The sequence below is a fragment of the Oncorhynchus masou genome, unplaced genomic scaffold (genome assembly GCF_036934945.1).
Source record: "Oncorhynchus masou masou isolate Uvic2021 unplaced genomic scaffold, UVic_Omas_1.1 unplaced_scaffold_5818, whole genome shotgun sequence".
Taxonomy (NCBI): Eukaryota; Metazoa; Chordata; class Actinopteri; order Salmoniformes; family Salmonidae; genus Oncorhynchus; species Oncorhynchus masou.
In genome coordinates this window covers 1-19,528 of record NW_027012237.1, presented here as the reverse complement: position 1 = coordinate 19,528, position 19,528 = coordinate 1, and the positions used below count along the sequence as shown (strand labels likewise).

Genomic DNA, 19,528 nt, shown 5'->3' with positions numbered 1-19,528 from the left:
TTTGTAATGCAATGTACAAGTTGTATTTGTTAGTGATCCAATACGTGATATAGTACAATTATCATAACTTGGTTGTAATCCAGAGAGGTTAGAAAAAGTGTCTAGATCCTCTAAGAGGCTGTAGAAGGATTCTAGTTGTGGTTTTAAAAGAAAAACATGAATCATCAGCAAACAACGACACCTTTGTTTTGAAGCCCTGGATTTCTAGGCCCTTAATGTTATTGTTGGATCAGATTTTAATAGCTAACATTTCAAAATAAATAGATATGCCGCTCGTGGACAACCTTGTTTCCTCCTCTTGACAGTTGAACACCTTCTGAGAAGAAGCCATTATTTACTATTTTACACCTCTGGCTACTATACATAATTTCACCCCATTTCATAAGAGATTCTCCAAAATTAAAATAGTCCAGGCATTTATATATAAACTCAAATCGTACTTTATCAAAAGCCTTTTCAAAGTCAGCTATGAATAGCAGGCTTGGTTTCCCAGATTTTTCACTGTATTGTCCATGTAAAACACCTGTCTGATTAGAATGAATAATATTCAACAATATCTTTCTAGTTCTATGCGCTATACACTCTCCTAGAATGTTTTCCAACACAACACTGAAGTGTAAGGGGCCTCCTCTTTTTTGGGGGGGGCTGGATCTGTAGATTTACCACTTGTATCCTGTTTCAGTAATAATGAAATCAGACCTTGTTGAGTAATATAATATAATAATGGTCCTCTGAGTATATCAGAAAAAGTTGTGTATACTTCCACTGGTTCGCCATCCAGCCCTGGAGGTTTCCCAGCCTCAAAGGATTTAATTGCATCAAGAAGTTCCTCTGTAATTTGTCCTTCACATGAGTCTTTCTGTACACATGTTAATTTTACATTATTCATAGAAAAAGAAATCCCCCCCAAAAAAGAAATCAAACAATTAACTTTGGTTAGAGAAGATGGAGAATGAAACGAAAACATTAAAGTACTTTTCTTTCTCTTTCAAAATATTGTTTGGTGAATCATGGGTGACTCCGTTATTTGTAACAAGTAAAAAAATTTTTAAAAAATTGGTGAATTTTTCCACATATTCCATCCAGTTTACTTTGTTTTTATAATATATTACACTTGATCTTTCTGGAATAAGTTCCTCAATTTATTTAGGTTTTTCCCTCTAATGTATTCTTAGCCATGTGTGTAATGATCATGTTGTTTAAAAACAGCTTATTGATATAAACACACCCGTCAATTGGATGGATTATTTGGGCAAAGGAAAATGCTCACTAACAGGGATGTAAAGACATTTGTGCATATGGAAAATGTCTGGGATCTTTTTATTTTAGCTCATGATACAAGGGACCAGAACTTTACATGTTGCATTCATATACGTTTTGCAGTCTCCCACTGTTGAGGGTCCACGTGGGGTTTAGGATGTGTTGTTCCTCAAACCATGTGTTTGATACTGTTCCATTAATTCTGTTCCAGAGCCTCCAATATAAATGACCACCAGCCGCCATTGGGTCAGACCCTCATCTCTTCATCAGGTGGTTGATGGCCTTCACCTCGACATCGGAAAGAGGACACAGGTTGTATCCTGTCAGCTCCGGTTTCCCTGGAAACACAAACACAAGTCTTTACAACACTATCCACATCACAAGACAATGCAGGCTATTCATTGTCGAAGAAGGTAATGCAAACTAACTAGGCATTTTTGAATGAGGTAATGCAGTCAACGCATTGTCGAATGAGGTAACGCAAACTAACTAGGCATTGTCGGAGGTAATGTAGACAGATATGTATTGTCGAAGGAGGTAATGCAGACTATGTATTGTCGAATGAGGTAATGCAGACTAACTATGCATTGTTGGAGGAGATAATGCAAACTAGCTATGTATTGTTGGAGGTAATGCAACCTATGCATTGTCGGAGGAGGTAATGCAGCCTAACTGTGCATTGTTGACGGAGATAATGCAAACTATACATTGTCTGAGGAGATACTGCAAACAATCGATGCATTGTGGGAGGCAATGCAGACCAACATTAGGTATTGTGGGAGGCAATGCAGACCAACATTAGGTATTGTTGGAGGTAATGCAGGGTAACATTAGGTATTGTTGGAGGAAATGCAGACTAACATTAGATATTGTTGGAGTTAATGCAGACCAACATTAGGTATTGTTGGAGGTAATGCAGAATAACATTAGGTATTGTTGGAGGTAATGCAGACCAACATTAGATATTGTTGGAGGTAATGCAGACCCACATTAGATATTGTTGGAGGAAATGCAGACTAACATTAGATATTGTTGGAGGTAATGCAGCCCAACATTAGGTATTGTTGGAGGTAATGCAGAATAACATTAGGTTATGCATTGTTGAAGGATACATTACTGAACAGGGATCGGTTTTCCAAAGGCATGTTAAGGCACATCATTAAAACCATAGGATCCTGTGGTTCTCTGATGAAATGAACTTAGTCTTAAGAGGCTTTTGTGAAACCGGGCCCTGTACTGTTCACTACAGCCTAAAGGAAGGTTGATGACGTTATGTCATGATTTTTACCTTGCAGTTCATTGAGGCGGTTCAGTTTGTCTTTAAGGGCTTGGCGAAGGTTGTTGATCTCCTTGTCTAGCTGCTGCTGGTCTGGTCAGAGAAACCCAACACACAACAGATGAAACAGGACATACAGCTGCTGGCATCCTGCTTCACAGTCATTAAACAGGACATTACAGCTGCTGGCATCCTGCTTCACGGTCATTACACAGGACATTACAGCTGCTGGCATCCTGCTTCACGGTCATTAAACAGGACATACAGATGCTGGCATCCTGCTTCACAGTCATTAAACAGGACATTACAGCTGCTGGCATCCTGCTTCACGGTCATTAAACAGGACATACAGATGCTGGCATCCTGCTTCACGGTCATTAAACAGGACATTACAGAGGCTGGCATCCTGCTTCACGGTCATTAAACAGGACATTACAGCTGCTGGCATCCTGCTTCACGGTCATTAAACAGGACATACAGATGCTGGCATCCTGCTTCACGGTCATTAAACAGGACATTACAGAGGCTGGCATCCTGCTTCACAGTCATTAAACAGGACATACAGATGCTGGCATCCTGCTTCACAGTCATTAAACAGGACATTACAGAGGTTGGCATCCTGCTTCACAGTCATTACACAGGACATTACAGAGGCTGGCATCCTGCTTCACAGTCATTAAACAGGACATTACAGAGGCTGGCATCCTGCTTCACAGTCATTAAACAGGACATTACAGAGGCTGGCATCCTGCTTCACAGTCATTACACAGGACATTACAGAGGCTGGCATCCTGCTTCACGGTCATTAAACAGGACATTACAGAGGCTGGCATCCTGCTTCACAGTCATTAAACAGGACATTACAGAGGCTGGCATCCTGCTTCACAGTCATTAAACAGGACATTACAGAGGCTGGCATCCTGCTTCACAGTCATTAAACAGGACATTACAGAGGCTGGCATCCTGCTTCACGGTCATTAAACAGGACATTACAGAGGCTGGCATCCTGCTTCACAGTCATTAAACAGGACATTACAGAGGCTGGCATCCTGCTTCACAGTCATTAAACAGGACATTACAGAGGCTGGCATCCTGCTTCACAGTCATTAAACAGGACATTACAGAGGCTGGCATCCTGCTTCACAGTCATTAAACAGGACATTACAGAGGCTGGCATCCTGCTTCACAGTCATTAAACAGGACATTACAGAGGCTGGCATCCTGCTTCACAGTCATTAAACAGGACATTACAGAGGCTGGCATCCTGCTTCACGGTCATTAAACAGGACATTACAGAGGCTGGCATCCTGCTTCACGGTCATTAAACAGGACATTACAGAGGCTGGCATCCTGCTTCACAGTCATTAAACAGGACATTACAGAGGCTGGCATCCTGCTTCACAGTCATTAAACAGGACATTACAGAGGCTGGCATCCTGCTTCACGGTCATTAAACAGGACATTACAGAGGCTGGCATCCTGCTTCACGGTCATTAAACAGGACATTACAGAGGCTGGCATCCTGCTTCACGGTCATTAAACAGGACATTACAGAGGCTGGCATCCTGCTTCACAGTCATTAAACAGGACATTACAGAGGCTGGCATCCTGCTTCACAGTCATTAAACAGGACATTACAGAGGCTGGCATCCTGCTTCACAGTCATTAAACAGGACATTACAGAGGCTGGCATCCTGCTTCACAGTCATTAAACAGGACATTACAGCTGCTGGCATCCTGCTTCAGTCATTAAACAGGACATACAGCTGCTGGCATCCTGCTTCACAGTCATTAAACAGGACATTACAGATGCTGGCATCCTGCTTCACGGTCATTAAACAGGACATTACAGATGCTGGCATCCTGCTTCACAGTCATTAAACAGGACATTACAGAGGCTGGCATCCTGCTTCACGGTCATTAAACAGGACATTACAGATGCTGGCATCCTGCTTCACGGTCATTAAACAGGACATTACAGAGGCTGGCATCCTGCTTCACAGTCATTAAACAGGACATTACAGAGGCTGGCATCCTGCTTCACAGTCATTAAACAGGACATTACAGAGGCTGGCATCCTGCTTCACAGTCATTAAACAGGACATTACAGAGGCTGGCATCCTGCTTCACGGTCATTAAACAGGACATTACAGCTGCTGGCATCCTGCTTCACGGTCATTAAACAGGACATTACAGAGGCTGGCATCCTGCTTCACGGTCATTAAACAGGACATTACAGAGGCTGGCATCCTGCTTCACAGTCATTAAACAGGACATTACAGAGGCTGGCATCCTGCTTCACGGTCATTAAACAGGACATTACAGAGGCTGGCATCCTGCTTCACAGTCATTAAACAGGACATTACAGAGGCTGGCATCCTGCTTCACGGTCATTAAACAGGACATTACAGAGGCTGGCATCCTGCTTCACGGTCATTAAACAGGACATTACAGAGGCTGGCATCCTGCTTCACGGTCATTAAACAGGACATTACAGAGGCTGGCATCCTGCTTCACGGTCATTAAACAGGACATTACAGAGGCTGGCATCCTGCTTCACGGTCATTAAACAGGACATTACAGAGGCTGGCATCCTGCTTCACGGTCATTAAACAGGACATTACAGAGGCTGGCATCCTGCTTCAGTCATTAAACAGGACATTACAGAGGCTGGCATCCTGCTTCACAGTCATTAAACAGGACATTACAGAGGTTGGCATCCTGCTTCACGGTCATTAAACAGGACATTACAGAGGCTGGCATCCTGCTTCACGGTCATTAAACAGGACATTACAGCTGCTGGCATCCTGCTTCACGGTCATTAAACAGGACATTACAGATGCTGGCATCCTGCTTCACAGTCATTAAACAGGACATTACAGAGGCTGGCATCCTGCTTCACAGTCATTAAACAGGACATTACAGAGGCTGGCATCCTGCTTCACAGTCATTAAACAGGACATTACAGCTGCTGGCATCCTGCTTCACAGTCATTAAACAGGACATTACAGAGGCTGGCATCCTGCTTCACGGTCATTAAACAGGACATTACAGAGGCTGGCATCATGCTTCACAGTCATTAAACAGGACATTACAGAGGCTGGCATCCTGCTTCACGGTCATTAAACAGGACATTACAGAGGCTGGCATCCTGCTTCACGGTCATTAAACAGGACATTACAGAGGCTGGCATCCTGCTTCACAGTCATTAAACAGGACATTACAGAGGCTGGCATCCTGCTTCACGGTCATTAAACAGGACATACAGAGGCTGGCATCCTGCTTCACGGTCATTAAACAGGACATTACAGAGGCTGGCATCCTGCTTCACAGTCATTAAACAGGACATTACAGAGGCTGGCATCCTGCTTCACAGTCATTAAACAGGACATACAGATGCTGGCATCCTGCTTCACGGTCATTAAACAGGACATTACAGAGGCTGGCATCCTGCTTCACAGTCATTAAACAGGACATTACAGAGGCTGGCATCCTGCTTCACGGTCATTAAACAGGACATTACAGAGGCTGGCATCCTGCTTCACAGTCATTAAACAGGACATTACAGAGGCTGGCATCCTGCTTCACGGTCATTAAACAGGACATTACAGAGGCTGGCATCCTGCTTCACAGTCATTAAACAGGACATACAGATGCTGGCATCCTGCTTCACAGTCATTAAACAGGACATTACAGAGGCTGGCATCCTGCTTCAGTCATTAAACAGGACATTACAGAGGCTGGCATCCTGCTTCACAGTCATTAAACAGGACATACAGATGCTGGCATCCTGCTTCACAGTCATTAAACAGGACATTACAGAGGCTGGCATCCTGCTTCACGGTCATTAAACAGGACATTACAGAGGCTGGCATCCTGCTTCACGGTCATTAAACAGGACATTACAGAGGCTGGCATCCTGCTTCACAGTCATTAAACAGGACATTACAGAGGCTGGCATCCTGCTTCACAGTCATTAAACAGGACATTACAGAGGCTGGCATCCTGCTTCACAGTCATTAAACAGGACATTACAGAGGCTGGCATCCTGCTTCACAGTCATTAAACAGGACATTACAGAGGCTGGCATCCTGCTTCACGGTCATTAAACAGGACATTACAGAGGCTGGCATCCTGCTTCACGGTCATTAAACAGGACATTACAGAGGCTGGCATCCTGCTTCACGGTCATTACAGAGGCTGGCATCCTGCTTCACAGTCATTAAACAGGACATTACAGAGGCTGGCATCCTGCTTCACAGTCATTAAACAGGACATTACAGAGGCTGGCATCCTGCTTCACGGTCATTAAACAGGACATTACAGAGGCTGGCATCCTGCTTCACGGTCATTAAACAGGACATTACAGAGGCTGGCATCCTGCTTCACGGTCATTAAACAGGACATTACAGAGGCTGGCATCCTGCTTCACAGTCATTAAACAGGACATTACAGAGGCTGGCATCCTGCTTCACGGTCATTAAACAGGACATTACAGAGGCTGGCATCCTGCTTCACGGTCATTAAACAGGACATTACAGAGGCTGGCATCCTGCTTCACAGCTCTTACCTCTCTGTATCATCTCTTTCGTCTTCGCTTTGGGGAATTGGATGAACATGTTTCCACAGCAAACCTTCACCTTTTCTGCATGTACAAAAAAAAGGATAAGAAGAGATTAAATTTACATTTACAGTCATTTAGCAGACGCTCTTATCCAGAGCGACTTGCTGGTGATTCATTTTTAAATATAGAAGTCTTTTCTGAGAGATAATGCAACATGAATAATTACTTAGAAAGACTAATATGAAATGTCATCATTGTCCACAGCTCTGCCTCTGTGACTTTTAATTGAGTGTATCAAAGAGGGTGGAAGTGTCTTTTGGGTTGTATTCATCTTTGAATAAGAGCTCCAAACAGTCAATATTCTGCACCCACCTTCTGATGCCATCTCATGTTTCAGAGCATTCAACGCTTCCCTGTTCATATTCCTCTTTGTGTCCAGATCCACGATCTAACAAACAGCCACATGGACACAGCGGTAATTGTGTTAACTGTATTACATAGTGACACAGAGTGGATGTGTGGAAAATGGAAAGTCAAAGAAACTAGCTAGCTAGCGGCACGTGCTGCCTGGGTACGACCTAGCCTGGGAAGCCACTAGTGGGCTTAATGGGTCTCCACAGCTGCTAGTGGGCTTTATGGGTCTCCACAGCTGCTAGTGGGCTTTATGGGTCTCAGCCCAATATGGTAACTGGGCGAGTGGGTGTGTCGAAAGGAGAAGGTGTATGGAAAGCGAATCAGCTAATTGGTCAGATTTGTTGCCTCAATACAGTGTCGCGTGTCTGATTGGGCTGCCAGTGACCAGCATTGTATAAACATGCATGTTGACATGAGACAGGACCACGATACCACAGCTGTGTCTCCGGCTTTCGCTAACGTGGCAATCCCCCCCCCCCCATGATTTTATTTCAAGTAGGATAGCAGCCTACTCAAGAAATAACTAATATTGATAACCATCGAGATGTCACCTTGACACATAGTCAGCCTACTACTCAACGTGGAGGGCCGAACTGCAACAACAACGAGACACAGTGCCTCTCGCTCTCGCTTGACAAGCTGTCCAGTAACAGGAAGTAACTAGTATCAGGGTTACAGCCACAGTGATCTGATGGTTTACCTTTATTTAACCAGGAAGGGCTCATTGAGATTAAAATCTATTTTTCAAGAGCGCCTGGCCAAGAGAGCATACAACTCATTAAGCAACAGTTCACCCACCATCAGTACTTTTAATATAAAACTAAAGATTTGTTGAATTGTAACTGAACATTTACAATTATTTGTGTAAAATGAACAGTGAAATAGGACTCATCCACTGGCTTCAAAACAGACATACTCTGCGGTACTGTAGCTTAATGTGTGGGAGTTGCCAGTGGTGTGAAGTACTTAAGTAGTACTCTAAAGTATTTTTACCTAAGTAGTTTTTGGGGGTATCTGTACTTTTCTATTTATATTTTTGACAAATTTGACCTCTACTTTACTATACTCCCTTATTTGACATTATTTGCACTCACTGTATATAGACTGTTTCTACTGTAGACTTTTTTTCTACTGTATTATTAACTGTATGTTTTGTTTACTCCATGTGTAACTCTGTTGTTTGTGTCGCACTGCTTTGCTTTATCTTGGCCAGGTCGCAGTTGTAAATGAGAACTTGTTCTCAACCGGCCTACCTGGTTAAATAAAGGTGAAATAAAATAATAAAAAAACATTCCTAAATAAAATGATGTACCTTTTACTCCATACATTTTCCCTGACACACAAAATGACTGATTACATTCTGAATGCTTAGCAGGACAGGAAAATGGTCCAATTAACACACTTATCAAGAGAACATCCCTGGTCATCCCCACGATCTGGCGGACTCACTAAACACAATGCTTTGTTTTTACATTATGTCTGTGTTGGAGTGTGACCCTAGCTATCTGTAAATAAAAAATACAATTGTACCACCTGCATTGCTTAATATAACGAATTTTAAAATTATTTGTACTTTAACTTTTGAGACTTTATATTTTAGGAACTACATTTACTTGTGATACTTAAGTATATTTAAAACCAAATACTTTTCGACTTTTACTCTAGTAGTATTTTTACTGGGTGACTTTCACTTGAGTCATTTTCTATTAAGGTATCTTTAATTTTATGATAATTGTGCACTTTTTCCACCACTGGTAGTTGCGTGGTTAGACACTGAAGACAAAAAAACAACTCAATCAAAACCATCTAAACTATAAGAGCACGTTCTCCAAACCCACTCCTTCCATACCCACTACTTTTCTTTGGTTGCCATTTCTGTGGTTTTCCAGGAAAAATGTGGCTACTTTGAAAACGATGTTGCGGGTGAAAATATATTGGTTGCAGATTGTTGGCATACAAAATTACACCGCGCTACATGTTTCTTAAAAGATATATTTTACCGTGACCTGTTGCTGACTATCAAGCAGTTAGCAGACTGTTACTGGAGGGAGGGAGTGGAGGAGGGAGTGGAGGAGGGAGGGAGGGAGTGGAGGAGGGAGGGAGGGAGTGGAGGAGGGAGGGAGGGAGTGGAGGAGGGAGGGAGGGAGTGGAGGAGGGAGGGAGTGGAGGAGGGCGCAGAGCTGTGTGTGTGCGGAGTGTTGGGAAAGCGCTGCAGCAGGAAGCCGATTCACGGAGACAGATCAGCACGCACGTCTGACCAGTTTTTTACCAGTTGTAGGCAAACTATTTATATATGGGTATTATGGAGACACTCATTTCCAACCCCCCAAAAACATATGAATGCGCTAGAACTGATAACGGCGACAAAACAAAATGATTTTAAGGCGCACTACAGTGCTTTAGATAAATTCTCTCAGGGAGGTGGTTTAAAGAAAAACAATATTCTAATGTCAACTTTTCTTATGGGAAAAACCGTACCAAGCGTAGGGTTTTTGACTCTGTTCTAGGGTCTGACGGAATGCGCCAGAGGAAATTAGAAACGGAACGCAACTCCCTGTTCTGTTATGGGGAAAACACACAATGAAAACGGACATTTCTACCGTGCTCTGTGCTCGCAAACTGGAGCACGGGAGGGTCAGAGTATCAAAGTATGCGAAACGGAGAACACTTCTCGAATGAGTACTCTGTTTGTACATATTTTGAAGCAGGCCTACATACACAAACAGGATGTATTTACAATTATAAACTGAGTGGATTGAGCCCTGAATACTGATTGGTTGAAAGCTCTGGTATATCAGACCGTGTACCACAGGTATTTTTTAGATATTTTTCACCTTTATTTAACCAGGTAGGCTAGTTGAGAACACCTTTATTTAACCAGGGAGGCCAGTTGAGAACACCTTTATTTAACCAGGTAGGCCAGTTGAGAACACCTTTATTTAACCAGGTAGGCCAGTTGAGAACACCTTTATTTAACCAGGTAGGCCAGTTGAGAACACCTTTATTTAACCAGGTAGGCCAGTTGAGAACACCTTTATTTTACCAGTGAGGCCAGTTGAGAACACCTTTATTTAACCAGGTAGGCTAGTTGAGAACACCTTTATTTAACCAGGTAGGCTAGTTGAGAACACCTTTATTTAACCAGGTGGCCAGTTGAGAACACCTTTATTTAACCAGGTAGGCCAGTTGAGAACACCTTTATTTAACCAGGTAGGCCAGTTGAGAACACCTTTATTTAACCAGGTAGGCCAGTTGAGAACACCTTTATTTAACCAGGTAGGCCAGTTGAGAACACCTTTATTTAACCAGGTGGGCCAGTTGAGAACAAGTTCTCATTTACAACTGCGACCTGGCCAAGTAAAAGCAAAGCAGTGTGACACAAACACCACAGAGTTACACATGGAGTAAACAAGCGTACAGTCAATAACACAATAGAAAAAAAGTATATTTAAAGTGTGTGCAAATGGCGTGAGGAGGTAAGGCAATAAATGGGCCATAGTAGCAAAGTAATTACAATTAGGCAAATTAACACTGTAGTGATAGATGTGCAGATGATGATGTGCAAGAAGAGATACAGGTGTGCAAAAGAGCAGAAATATAAATAAAAACAATATGGGGATGAGGTAGGTAGATGGGCTATTTACAGATGGGCTGTACAGCTGCAGCGATTGGTTAGCTGCTCAGATAGCTGATGTTTAAAGTTGGTGAGGGAAATAAGTCTCCAGCTTCAGCGATTCTTGCAATTCTTTCCAGTCACAGGCAGCAGAGAACTGGAAGGAAAGGCAGCCAAAGGAGGTGTTGGCAATGGGGATGATCGGAGCCAGTGGGTCTGGCGACGAATATGTAACGAGGGCCGGTCAACGAGTGCATACAGGTCGCAGTGGTGGGTGGTATAAGGGGCTTTGGTGACAAAACGGATTGCACTGTGATAGCAAACTGGATGCAGTCTGTGTAGAGATTCGGAAGCTATTTTGAGAGTTGCACATGGAGTAAACAATTAACAAGTCAATAACACAGTACAAAAAAGGCGAGTCTATATACATTGTGTGCAAAAGGCATGAGGAGGTAGGCGAATAATTACAATTTTGCAGATTAGCACTGGAGTGATAAATGATCAGATGGTCATGTACAGGTAGAGATACTGGTGTGCAAAAGAGCAGAAAAGTAAATAAATAAAAACAGTGTGGGGATGAGGTAGGTGAAAATGGGTGGGTTATTTACCAATAGACTATGTACAGCTGCAGCGATCGGTTAGCTGCTCAGATAGCACATGTTTGAAGTTGGTGAGGGAGATAAAAGTCTCCAACTTCAGGGATTTTTGCAATTCATTCCAGTCACAGACAGCAGAGTACTGGAACGAAAGGCGGCCAAATGAGGTGTTGGCTTTAGGGATGATCAGTGAGATACACCTGCTGGAGCGCGTGCTACGGATGGGTGTTGCCATCGTGACCAGTGAACTGAGAAAGCGGAGCTTTACCTAGCATGGACTTGTAGATGACCTGGAGCCAGTGGGTCTGGCGACGAATATGTAGCGAGGGCCAGCCGACTAGAGCATACAAGTTGCAGTGGTGGGTGGTATAAGGTGCTTTAGTGACAAAACGGATGGCACTGTAATAAACTGCATCCAGTTTGCTGAGTAGAGTGTTGGAGGCAATTTTGTAGATGACATCGCCGAAGTCGAGGATCGGTAGGATAGTCAGTTTTACTAGGGTAAGTTTGGCGGCGTGAGTGAAGGAGGCTTTGTTGCGGAATAGAAAGCCGACTCTTGATTTGATTTTCGATTGGAGATGTTTGATATGAGTCTGGAAGGAGAGTTTACAGTCTAGCCAGACACCTAGGTACTTATAGGTGTCCACATATTCAAGGTCGGAACCATCCAGGGTGGTGATGCTCGTCGGGCATGCGGGTGCAGGCAGCGATCGGTTGAAAAGCATGCATTTGGTTTTACTAGCGTTTAAGAGCAGTTGGAGGCCACGGAAGGAGTGTTGTATGGCATTGAAGCTCGTTTGGAGGTTAGATAGCACAGTGTCCAAGGACGGGCCGGAAGTATATAGAATGGTGTCGTCTGCGTAGAGGTGGATCAGGGAATCGCCCGCAGCAAGAGCAACATCATTGATATATACAGAGAAAAGAATTTAACCCTGTGGCACCCCCATAGAGACTGCCAGAGGACCGGACAGCATGCCCTCCGATTTGACACACTGAACTCTGTCTGCAAAGTAATTGGTGAACCAGGCAAGGCAGTCATCCGAAAAACCGAGGCTACTGAGTCTGCCGATAAGAATATGGTGATTGACAGAGTCGAAAGCCTTGGCAAGGTCGATGAAGACGGCTGCACAGTACTGTCTTTTATCGATGGCGGTTATGATATCGTTTAGTACCTTGAGTGTGGCTGAGGTGCACCCGTGACCGGCTCGGAAACCAGATTGCACAGCGGAGAAGGTACGGTGGGATTCGAGATGGTCAGTGACCAGTTTGTTGACTTGGCTTTCGAAGACCTTAGATTGACAAAAACATGTTTTGTTTACTGTTGGTAACCAGTTTATCATAGCAATCAGGCACCCCAGGGGTTTGTGGGACATGGCCTAAGAACAGCACTTAGCCGTGGTATATTGGCCATATAGCCTACCACATCTCCCTGGGCCTTATAGCTTAATCACAACAGTCAAACAAGTTAAATCGTAATCTATTGATGGAAAAAGATTTGGTGAGTTTAAAAAGGGCAAATTATCTTTTCTCTTGAGACATATTCTTAAGCAATAAAAATGATTTGATGGAAAGCCTGCATCTTTACAAATTAATTTGCTCCATAACATTATGGAAAATGGGTTTATTGGATAAAATGTGGCAACTCCTGCGTGGGCTCCTGGGTGGCGCAGCGGTCTAAGGCACTGCATCTCAGTGCTAGAGGCGTCACTATCCAGGCTGTATCACAACTGGCCATGATTGGGAGTTCCATAGGGCGGCGCACAATTCACGCCCGTTAGGGCTTGGCCTCCATTGTAAATAAGAATTTGTTCTGACGTGCCTAGTTAAATAAAGGTTAAATAAATAGTTTTGGGACCTGCCCGCCCATCCTGCATCACTTCTCTGGACTGTTCTGACTTAGAATATGTGCTTAAAATTCTGGCAACCCTGAACTCCCCCATACTAAAAAGTCGCCATATTGACCTGCAGCTACCCCCTTCTCCCCTAGTTGACTACATTAAAATGGCGGAAACCCTCAATGGCCCTGTCCATGCTAAGATAGCTTTATGGCCACTAGAGGTCTCTATCATTCTCTATGGTACGAAATGGTCGCTGGGGAAAAACGAGTGTATAACCGGCTGTGGTTATCAAGCCGAGCCGATAGTGGAGAGCTCCATAAAGCCCACTCTAGGTGCGACTAACCATGTCCCGGTGATTTCCCCCCCCAAAAATACCCCATTCGATACAACTACGACTTTTTAGTAGTACGTTAGGTAATTAGGGGGGTGAAAGTCCCTTTTATCGAAGTGGCGTGTTTTTAGGGTTGTCAAATAGCTCGCTAGCTTCCCAGCCAATGTTTGGTCAAATTACAACTGATTTAACTAGCCTGAGAGTTAGCATCATGGACAGTAACCGTGTTCGTACAAAGTATTTTTGAATTACTAAGCATTACCTGTTGTTTGTTTGCAAGAACATCCTCCGCTGCCTCTTCAACTTCGGTCAGATATTGTAAAATTCGTTCCGCCTCCATGATGGCTGTGTGTTGCAACAAAAATATGTCCTACGTGCAGCAAGGACTTCACAACATATTTGGTTCCCATTATAAAACAATTGACCCTAAGGGACGACTGAAGTCCTAAAGATGAATGAATATGTTTTCATTGAAACAAAGACCCAAATAAGTTTATTTTCTTCTTCTTCTTCTTCTTCTTCTTCTTCTTCTTCTTCTGTGGATTTCGTATGGCAGTTGGCAACCAAGTTTAAAGTGCATTACCACCACCAATTGGACTGGAGTGTGGACCAGAGACAGTGAAAAAAATCCTACCCAATAATTTTGTGTCCCCTACGGAAACGAAATACATAATGAAATACAACAACCCCTGAAGATTTTCCCCACTTAATCTTGGCTCTTCGACCCCATTACTCTTCAAATCTAATAACAATCGCTCCCTTTTCTCTCACATATTTCTGGCAGTGAAATAGAACGTGTTCCACTGTCTCCATCTCCTCCTGACAGTGATCAAACCTCCCACTCGGATGGTTCCCCACCAATTTCAATGTACTATTTTGTGTGTCTCAGTCTCAGCCTTGTATGTCCCAGTCTCAGCCTTGTGTGTCCCAGTCTCACCCTTGTGTGTCTCAGTCTCAGCCTTGTATGTCCCAGTCTCAGCCTTGTGTGTCCCAGTCCCACCCTTGTGTGTCTCAGTCTCAGCCTTGTATGTCCCAGTCTCAGCCTTGTGTGTCCCAGTCTCACCCTTGTATGTCCCAGTCTCACCCTTGTGTGTCCCAGTCTCACCCTTGTGTGTCCCAGTCTCACCCTTGTGTGTCCCAGTCTCAGCCTTGTGTGTCCCAGTCTCAGCCTTGTGTGTCCCAGTCTCAGCCTTGTGTGTCCCAGTCTCAGCCTTGTGTGTCCCAGTCTCAGCCTTGTATGTCCCAGTCTCACCCTTGTATGTCCCAGTCTCACCCTTGTGTGTCCCAGTCTCACCCTTGTATGTCCCAGTCTCAGCCTTGTATGTCCCAGTCTCACCCTTGTGTGTCCCAGTCTCACCCTTGTGTGTCCCAGTCTCACCCTTGTATGTCCCAGTCTCAACCCTGTATGTCCCAGTCTCAGCCTTGTATGTCCCAGTCTCAGCCTTGTGTGTCCCAGTCTCAGCCTTGTGTGTCCCAGTCTCAGCCTTGTGTGTCCCAGTCTCAGCCTTGTGTGTCCCAGTCTCAGCCTTGTATGTCCCAGTCTCAGGCTTGTGTGTCCCAGTCTCACCCTTGTGTGTCCCAGTCTCAGCCTTGTATGTCCCAGTCTCACCCTTGTGTGTCCCAGTCTCACCCTTGTGTGTCCCAGTCTCAGCCTTGTATGTCCCAGTCTCACCCTTGTGTGTCCCAGTCTCAGCCTTGTATGTCCCAGTCTCACCCTTGTGTGTCCCAGTCTCACCCTTGTATGTCCCAGTCTCAGGCTTGTGTGTCTCAGTCTCAGCCTTGTGTGTCCCAGTCTCAGCCTTGTGTGTCCCAGTCTCACCCTTGTATGTCCCAGTCTCAGCCTTGTGTGTCTCAGTCTCAGCCTTGTGTGTCCCAGTCTCAGCCTTGTGTGTCCCAGTCTCAGCCTTGTATGTCCCAGTCTCAGCCTTGTATGTCCCAGTCTCAGCCTTGTGTGTCCCAGTCTCAGCCTTGTGTGTCCCAGTCTCAGCCTTGTGTGTCCCAGTCTCAGCCTTGTATGTCCCAGTCTCACCCTTGTGTGTCCCAGTTTCGCCTTGTGACTACACTTCCCTTCCTTCTCTCTCGGCCTGAGGACCTCCCTGCCCCCACTTTTTCCTGGATCTTCTACAGGTGTCGTCCCTTTCTCTCCCTGTTCCACATCTCTTGACACTTATTTTTAACCATTGTTCTTATTAACCCCTTGGCGTCTGCTTTACTGATTGACAATTTCATGTCAACATTAGGATGTTTAAGAGCCTGCTTGGTGATACCATCCACCTCCTCATTCCTCTCTACTCAAATCAAATCAAATGTTATTGGTCACAAACACATGGTTAGCAGATGTTATTGCGGGTGTAGTGAAATGCATTTGCTTCTAGTTCTGACAGTGCAGCAATATCTAACAAGTAATATCTAAACAAAAAAAATCACAACATACACCCAATACACACAAATCTAAGTATAGGAATGGAATTAAGAATATATCAATATATGGACAGAGCAATGTCATAACAGTATAACTTTAGACCGTCCCCTCGCCCATACCCGGGCGCAAAACAGGGACCCTCTGCACACATCAACAACAGTCACCCACGTAGCATCGTTACCCATCCCTCCACAAAAGCCGCGGCCCTTGCAGAGCAAGGGGAAACACTACTTCAAGGTCTCAGAGCAAGTGACGTCACCGATTGAAATGCTATTTAGCGCGCACCGCTAACTAGCTAGCCGTTACAACAGCATAGACTAGGATACAGTAGAATAATATAGTATACAGTATATGCATATGAGCTGGTACCCAGAGGAACATCACAAATACCCCCGTCTGTTTCACCCTGTACAAACACTGCAAAACCTCATACAATACATCCTGTCTGCTCTGAGACACAAATGCATTAAAACTCATCAGTGCTGCAGATAACATGGGGTTTGGAGGATGGGTTTTTAGTGCTGCACAGTAATCAGAGCAGATCACTACTCTATCTGGCCTCACCTCCTCCACACTCTGCAGCCAATAGTATGGCCAACAACTCCATTGTGTAAACAGATAAATTATCCATTGCTTGTTTTCGTCACTGTCACCTCAAAACTCAGGAACACTGAAAGCTGCTCCTGTCCTCCCTGTTTTGGGGTCCTTAGATCCATCTGTGAATATATTAAAGAAAGCATGGTATTGTGTTGTTACATGTTCACTTACAACTGAATCTACTCATTCCTCAACATCTCTTACCCTCTCAAGCAACCCTAGATCTATCACTGGTTGAGGGAGAAACCAGGGTGGGATAGCAGGAAGAACCACAGAGGGGCTCACCTCCCTCCCATTCAACCCCATCTCTCTCGTCATGCCAACACCCTTTGCCCTTCTTCCCTGACCGAATCAGCTGTACTGTGGTGCCAGCCAACAGTGAGTGAGTGAGTGAGTGAGTGAGTGGTGGTGGTGAGTGGTGGTGGTGGTGGTGGTGGTGGTGGTGGTGGTGGTGGTGGTGGTGGTGGTGGTGGTGGTGGTGGTGGTGGTGGTGGTGGTGGTGGTGGTGGTGGTGAGTGGTGGTGGTGAGTGGTGGTGGTGGTGGTGGTGGTGGTGGTGGTGGTGGTGGTGGTGGTGAGTGAGTGAGTGTGTGTGTGTGTGTGTGTGTGTGTGTGTGTGTGTGTGTGTGTGTGTGTGTGTGTGTGTGTGTGTGTGTGTGTGTGTGTGTGTGTGTGTGTGTGTGTGTGAGTGAATGTGTGTGCGTGCCCATGTCTCCTATAAGCCCCATGCTCTAATGGCATTTGCTGTCCCCCTAATCAGTGGCTGCTCCCAGGGCCATGGGCAGGGAGGGCAGAGGAGAGACCTTCAGCCCATGGCCCTAAACACCACTTTGTGCTCCTCTCACTTGTCACATAGTCAGGGGAGCTATAACAACAACCTAACACACACACTCAGAGCCAATACCTCTCATGTGTTCAGATTTGGTTCATGTTCCCAGCACTCTAGGAGCACTTTTGATCAAGTTTAAGTTAAGACCCAGATGTTGAAATAACAAAGCTTATTATTCGAACAGGGGTAGGCAGAGGTCAGGTCAGGGGCAGGCAGAGGTCAGGTCAGGGGCAGGCAGAGGTCAGGTCAGGTCAGGGGCAGGCAGAGGTCAGGTCAGGGGCAGGCAGAGGTCAGGTCAGGGGCAGACAGAGGTCAGGTCAAGGGGCAGACAGAGGTCAGGTCAAGGGGCAGACAGAGGTCAGGTCAAGGGGCAGACAGAGGTCAGGTCAGGGGCAGGCAGAGGTCAGTAATCCAGAAAGGCAAAAGTCAAAACATATAATGTATCTTTATAAAACAACTTATGACACCTGAACAGGATTTACCATCTACTATCTCTGGATGAAGACAGATGGAAAACCTCAACGTATGAATAAACATGGATGGGTGATTACACAGGCCTTCTGGAAGATCTGATGAAGGACGAGACGATGGACAAGATAAAAAAGGAGCGACATGGAATATGTTTTGAGTGAATATGGTATTGAGGACCGTACAGAACCTTTGGAAGAGCTTGAGGAGGAAATGGGACAGGATGAGAGTGAGGATGAATTAAACATGGTGGCAGGTGGGACAGGATGAATTAAACATGGTGGCAGGTGGGACAGGATGAGAGTGAGGGTGAAGTACCTGCGGGGAGGATCGCCGAGTTCAGGCTTCGTCACAAAGATGATGAGGATGACTTTGGCCCAGTGGCTGTTTGCTGTTTGATTGATCTATATGTGGTGTCAGGTGTCAGGTGGTGTCAGGTTGGGTCAGGTTGGGTGTAGGAGAGGTTGGAGACTGTTGAGTTGGTGAAGGTAACTTGGAGTAGACTCACAGTGATTTATTGTGTTTCCACCGGCCAGAGGGAGCTCTGGATTACGAGATTATGGGCTAGAATTGTGATGTGCTTTGCTCTCCAGAGCAGGGCGCCATTGAAAGGAGTGACAATGGGGGTGGCATTAGGTGTTGTGGAGGAGCAGTTGAAATGGAAGATTCCCCAGCATCTGTGACGCCCACCGCTTGATGAGAGGTAGATCCGGTAGGGGAGCGGAGAAGACATTATCTGTCATGCTGAGTTTTGATGCAGAGTCGCGACGAGATAAGGTCAAGGTAGGAAGTGTCAATTATCCCGGGAGAGTTTATGTTCCAAAAATATTACAATGTTTTAGGTGTCAAGATTATGACCATTTTGCTGCAAGAGGGAGAGTACTAGATGTGAGAAGTGTGCAGGAGGGCACGAGACGAAGGAATGTGTAGTGTCGGTGTAGAAAGTTGTGTTTGTTAGCTGTGGGTGTGCCCATGAGACTGGAATGTTGGGTGAGAGAGAGGCCGGTTGAGGTTGGTAGGGGTAGTGTAGTACAGAAAGTGTTATATGCCGAAGCAGTGAAGAGAGTGGTAGAGGAAGATGGGTACAGGGTGAGTGATCCTGAGAGGATTCCCGAGAGTAGGCAGAGATCAAAGAGACAGTGATGGGAAGAATATGTGCTTCAGTAAGCTGGGATTTTTAGCATTCATAGCCATGGTTGTCAATTGTACTGTAGAAATGGATCAGAAGTCAAAGAAAATAGAGGTTGGATTGGCAGCAGCAGAGAAGTCTTTGGGATTGTGAAGATTTACTGCAGAACAGCTGCAAGGGGTGTTGAGTGGG

General features: G+C 45.0%; 1 protein-coding gene across 1 annotated transcript; it reads right to left on the bottom strand.

Moving 5' to 3' along the window:
* Positions 1-1,299: 1,299 nt before the first annotated feature.
* LOC135536241 (p53 and DNA damage-regulated protein 1-like) lies at positions 1,300-14,265 on the bottom strand. The gene is made up of 5 exons (XM_064962606.1): positions 14,155-14,265; positions 7,473-7,548; positions 7,107-7,181; positions 2,549-2,629; positions 1,300-1,598 (listed from the first exon to the last, which is right to left on the bottom strand). The coding sequence occupies exons 1-5, from the start codon at positions 14,230-14,232 to the stop codon at positions 1,516-1,518; spliced, it is 393 nt and encodes a 130-aa protein (XP_064818678.1). The 5' UTR covers positions 14,233-14,265; the 3' UTR covers positions 1,300-1,515.
* Between the last annotated feature and the right edge of the window lie 5,263 nt (positions 14,266-19,528).

What these genes read in the sequence shown, in the direction of transcription:
- LOC135536241 (XM_064962606.1), bottom strand. Translation starts at nt 14,232, where the DNA reads ATGGAGGCGGAACGAATTTTACAATATCTGACCGAAGTTGAAGAGGCA. An exon ending in TTCTTGCAAACAAACAACAG is followed by an intron (nt 7,549 to 14,154) that starts GTAATGCTTAGT and finishes GCTGTTTGTTAG; the next exon opens with ATCGTGGATCTGGACACAAA. An exon ending in ACATGAGATGGCATCAGAAG is followed by an intron (nt 7,182 to 7,472) that starts GTGGGTGCAGAA and finishes TTGTACATGCAG; the next exon opens with AAAAGGTGAAGGTTTGCTGT.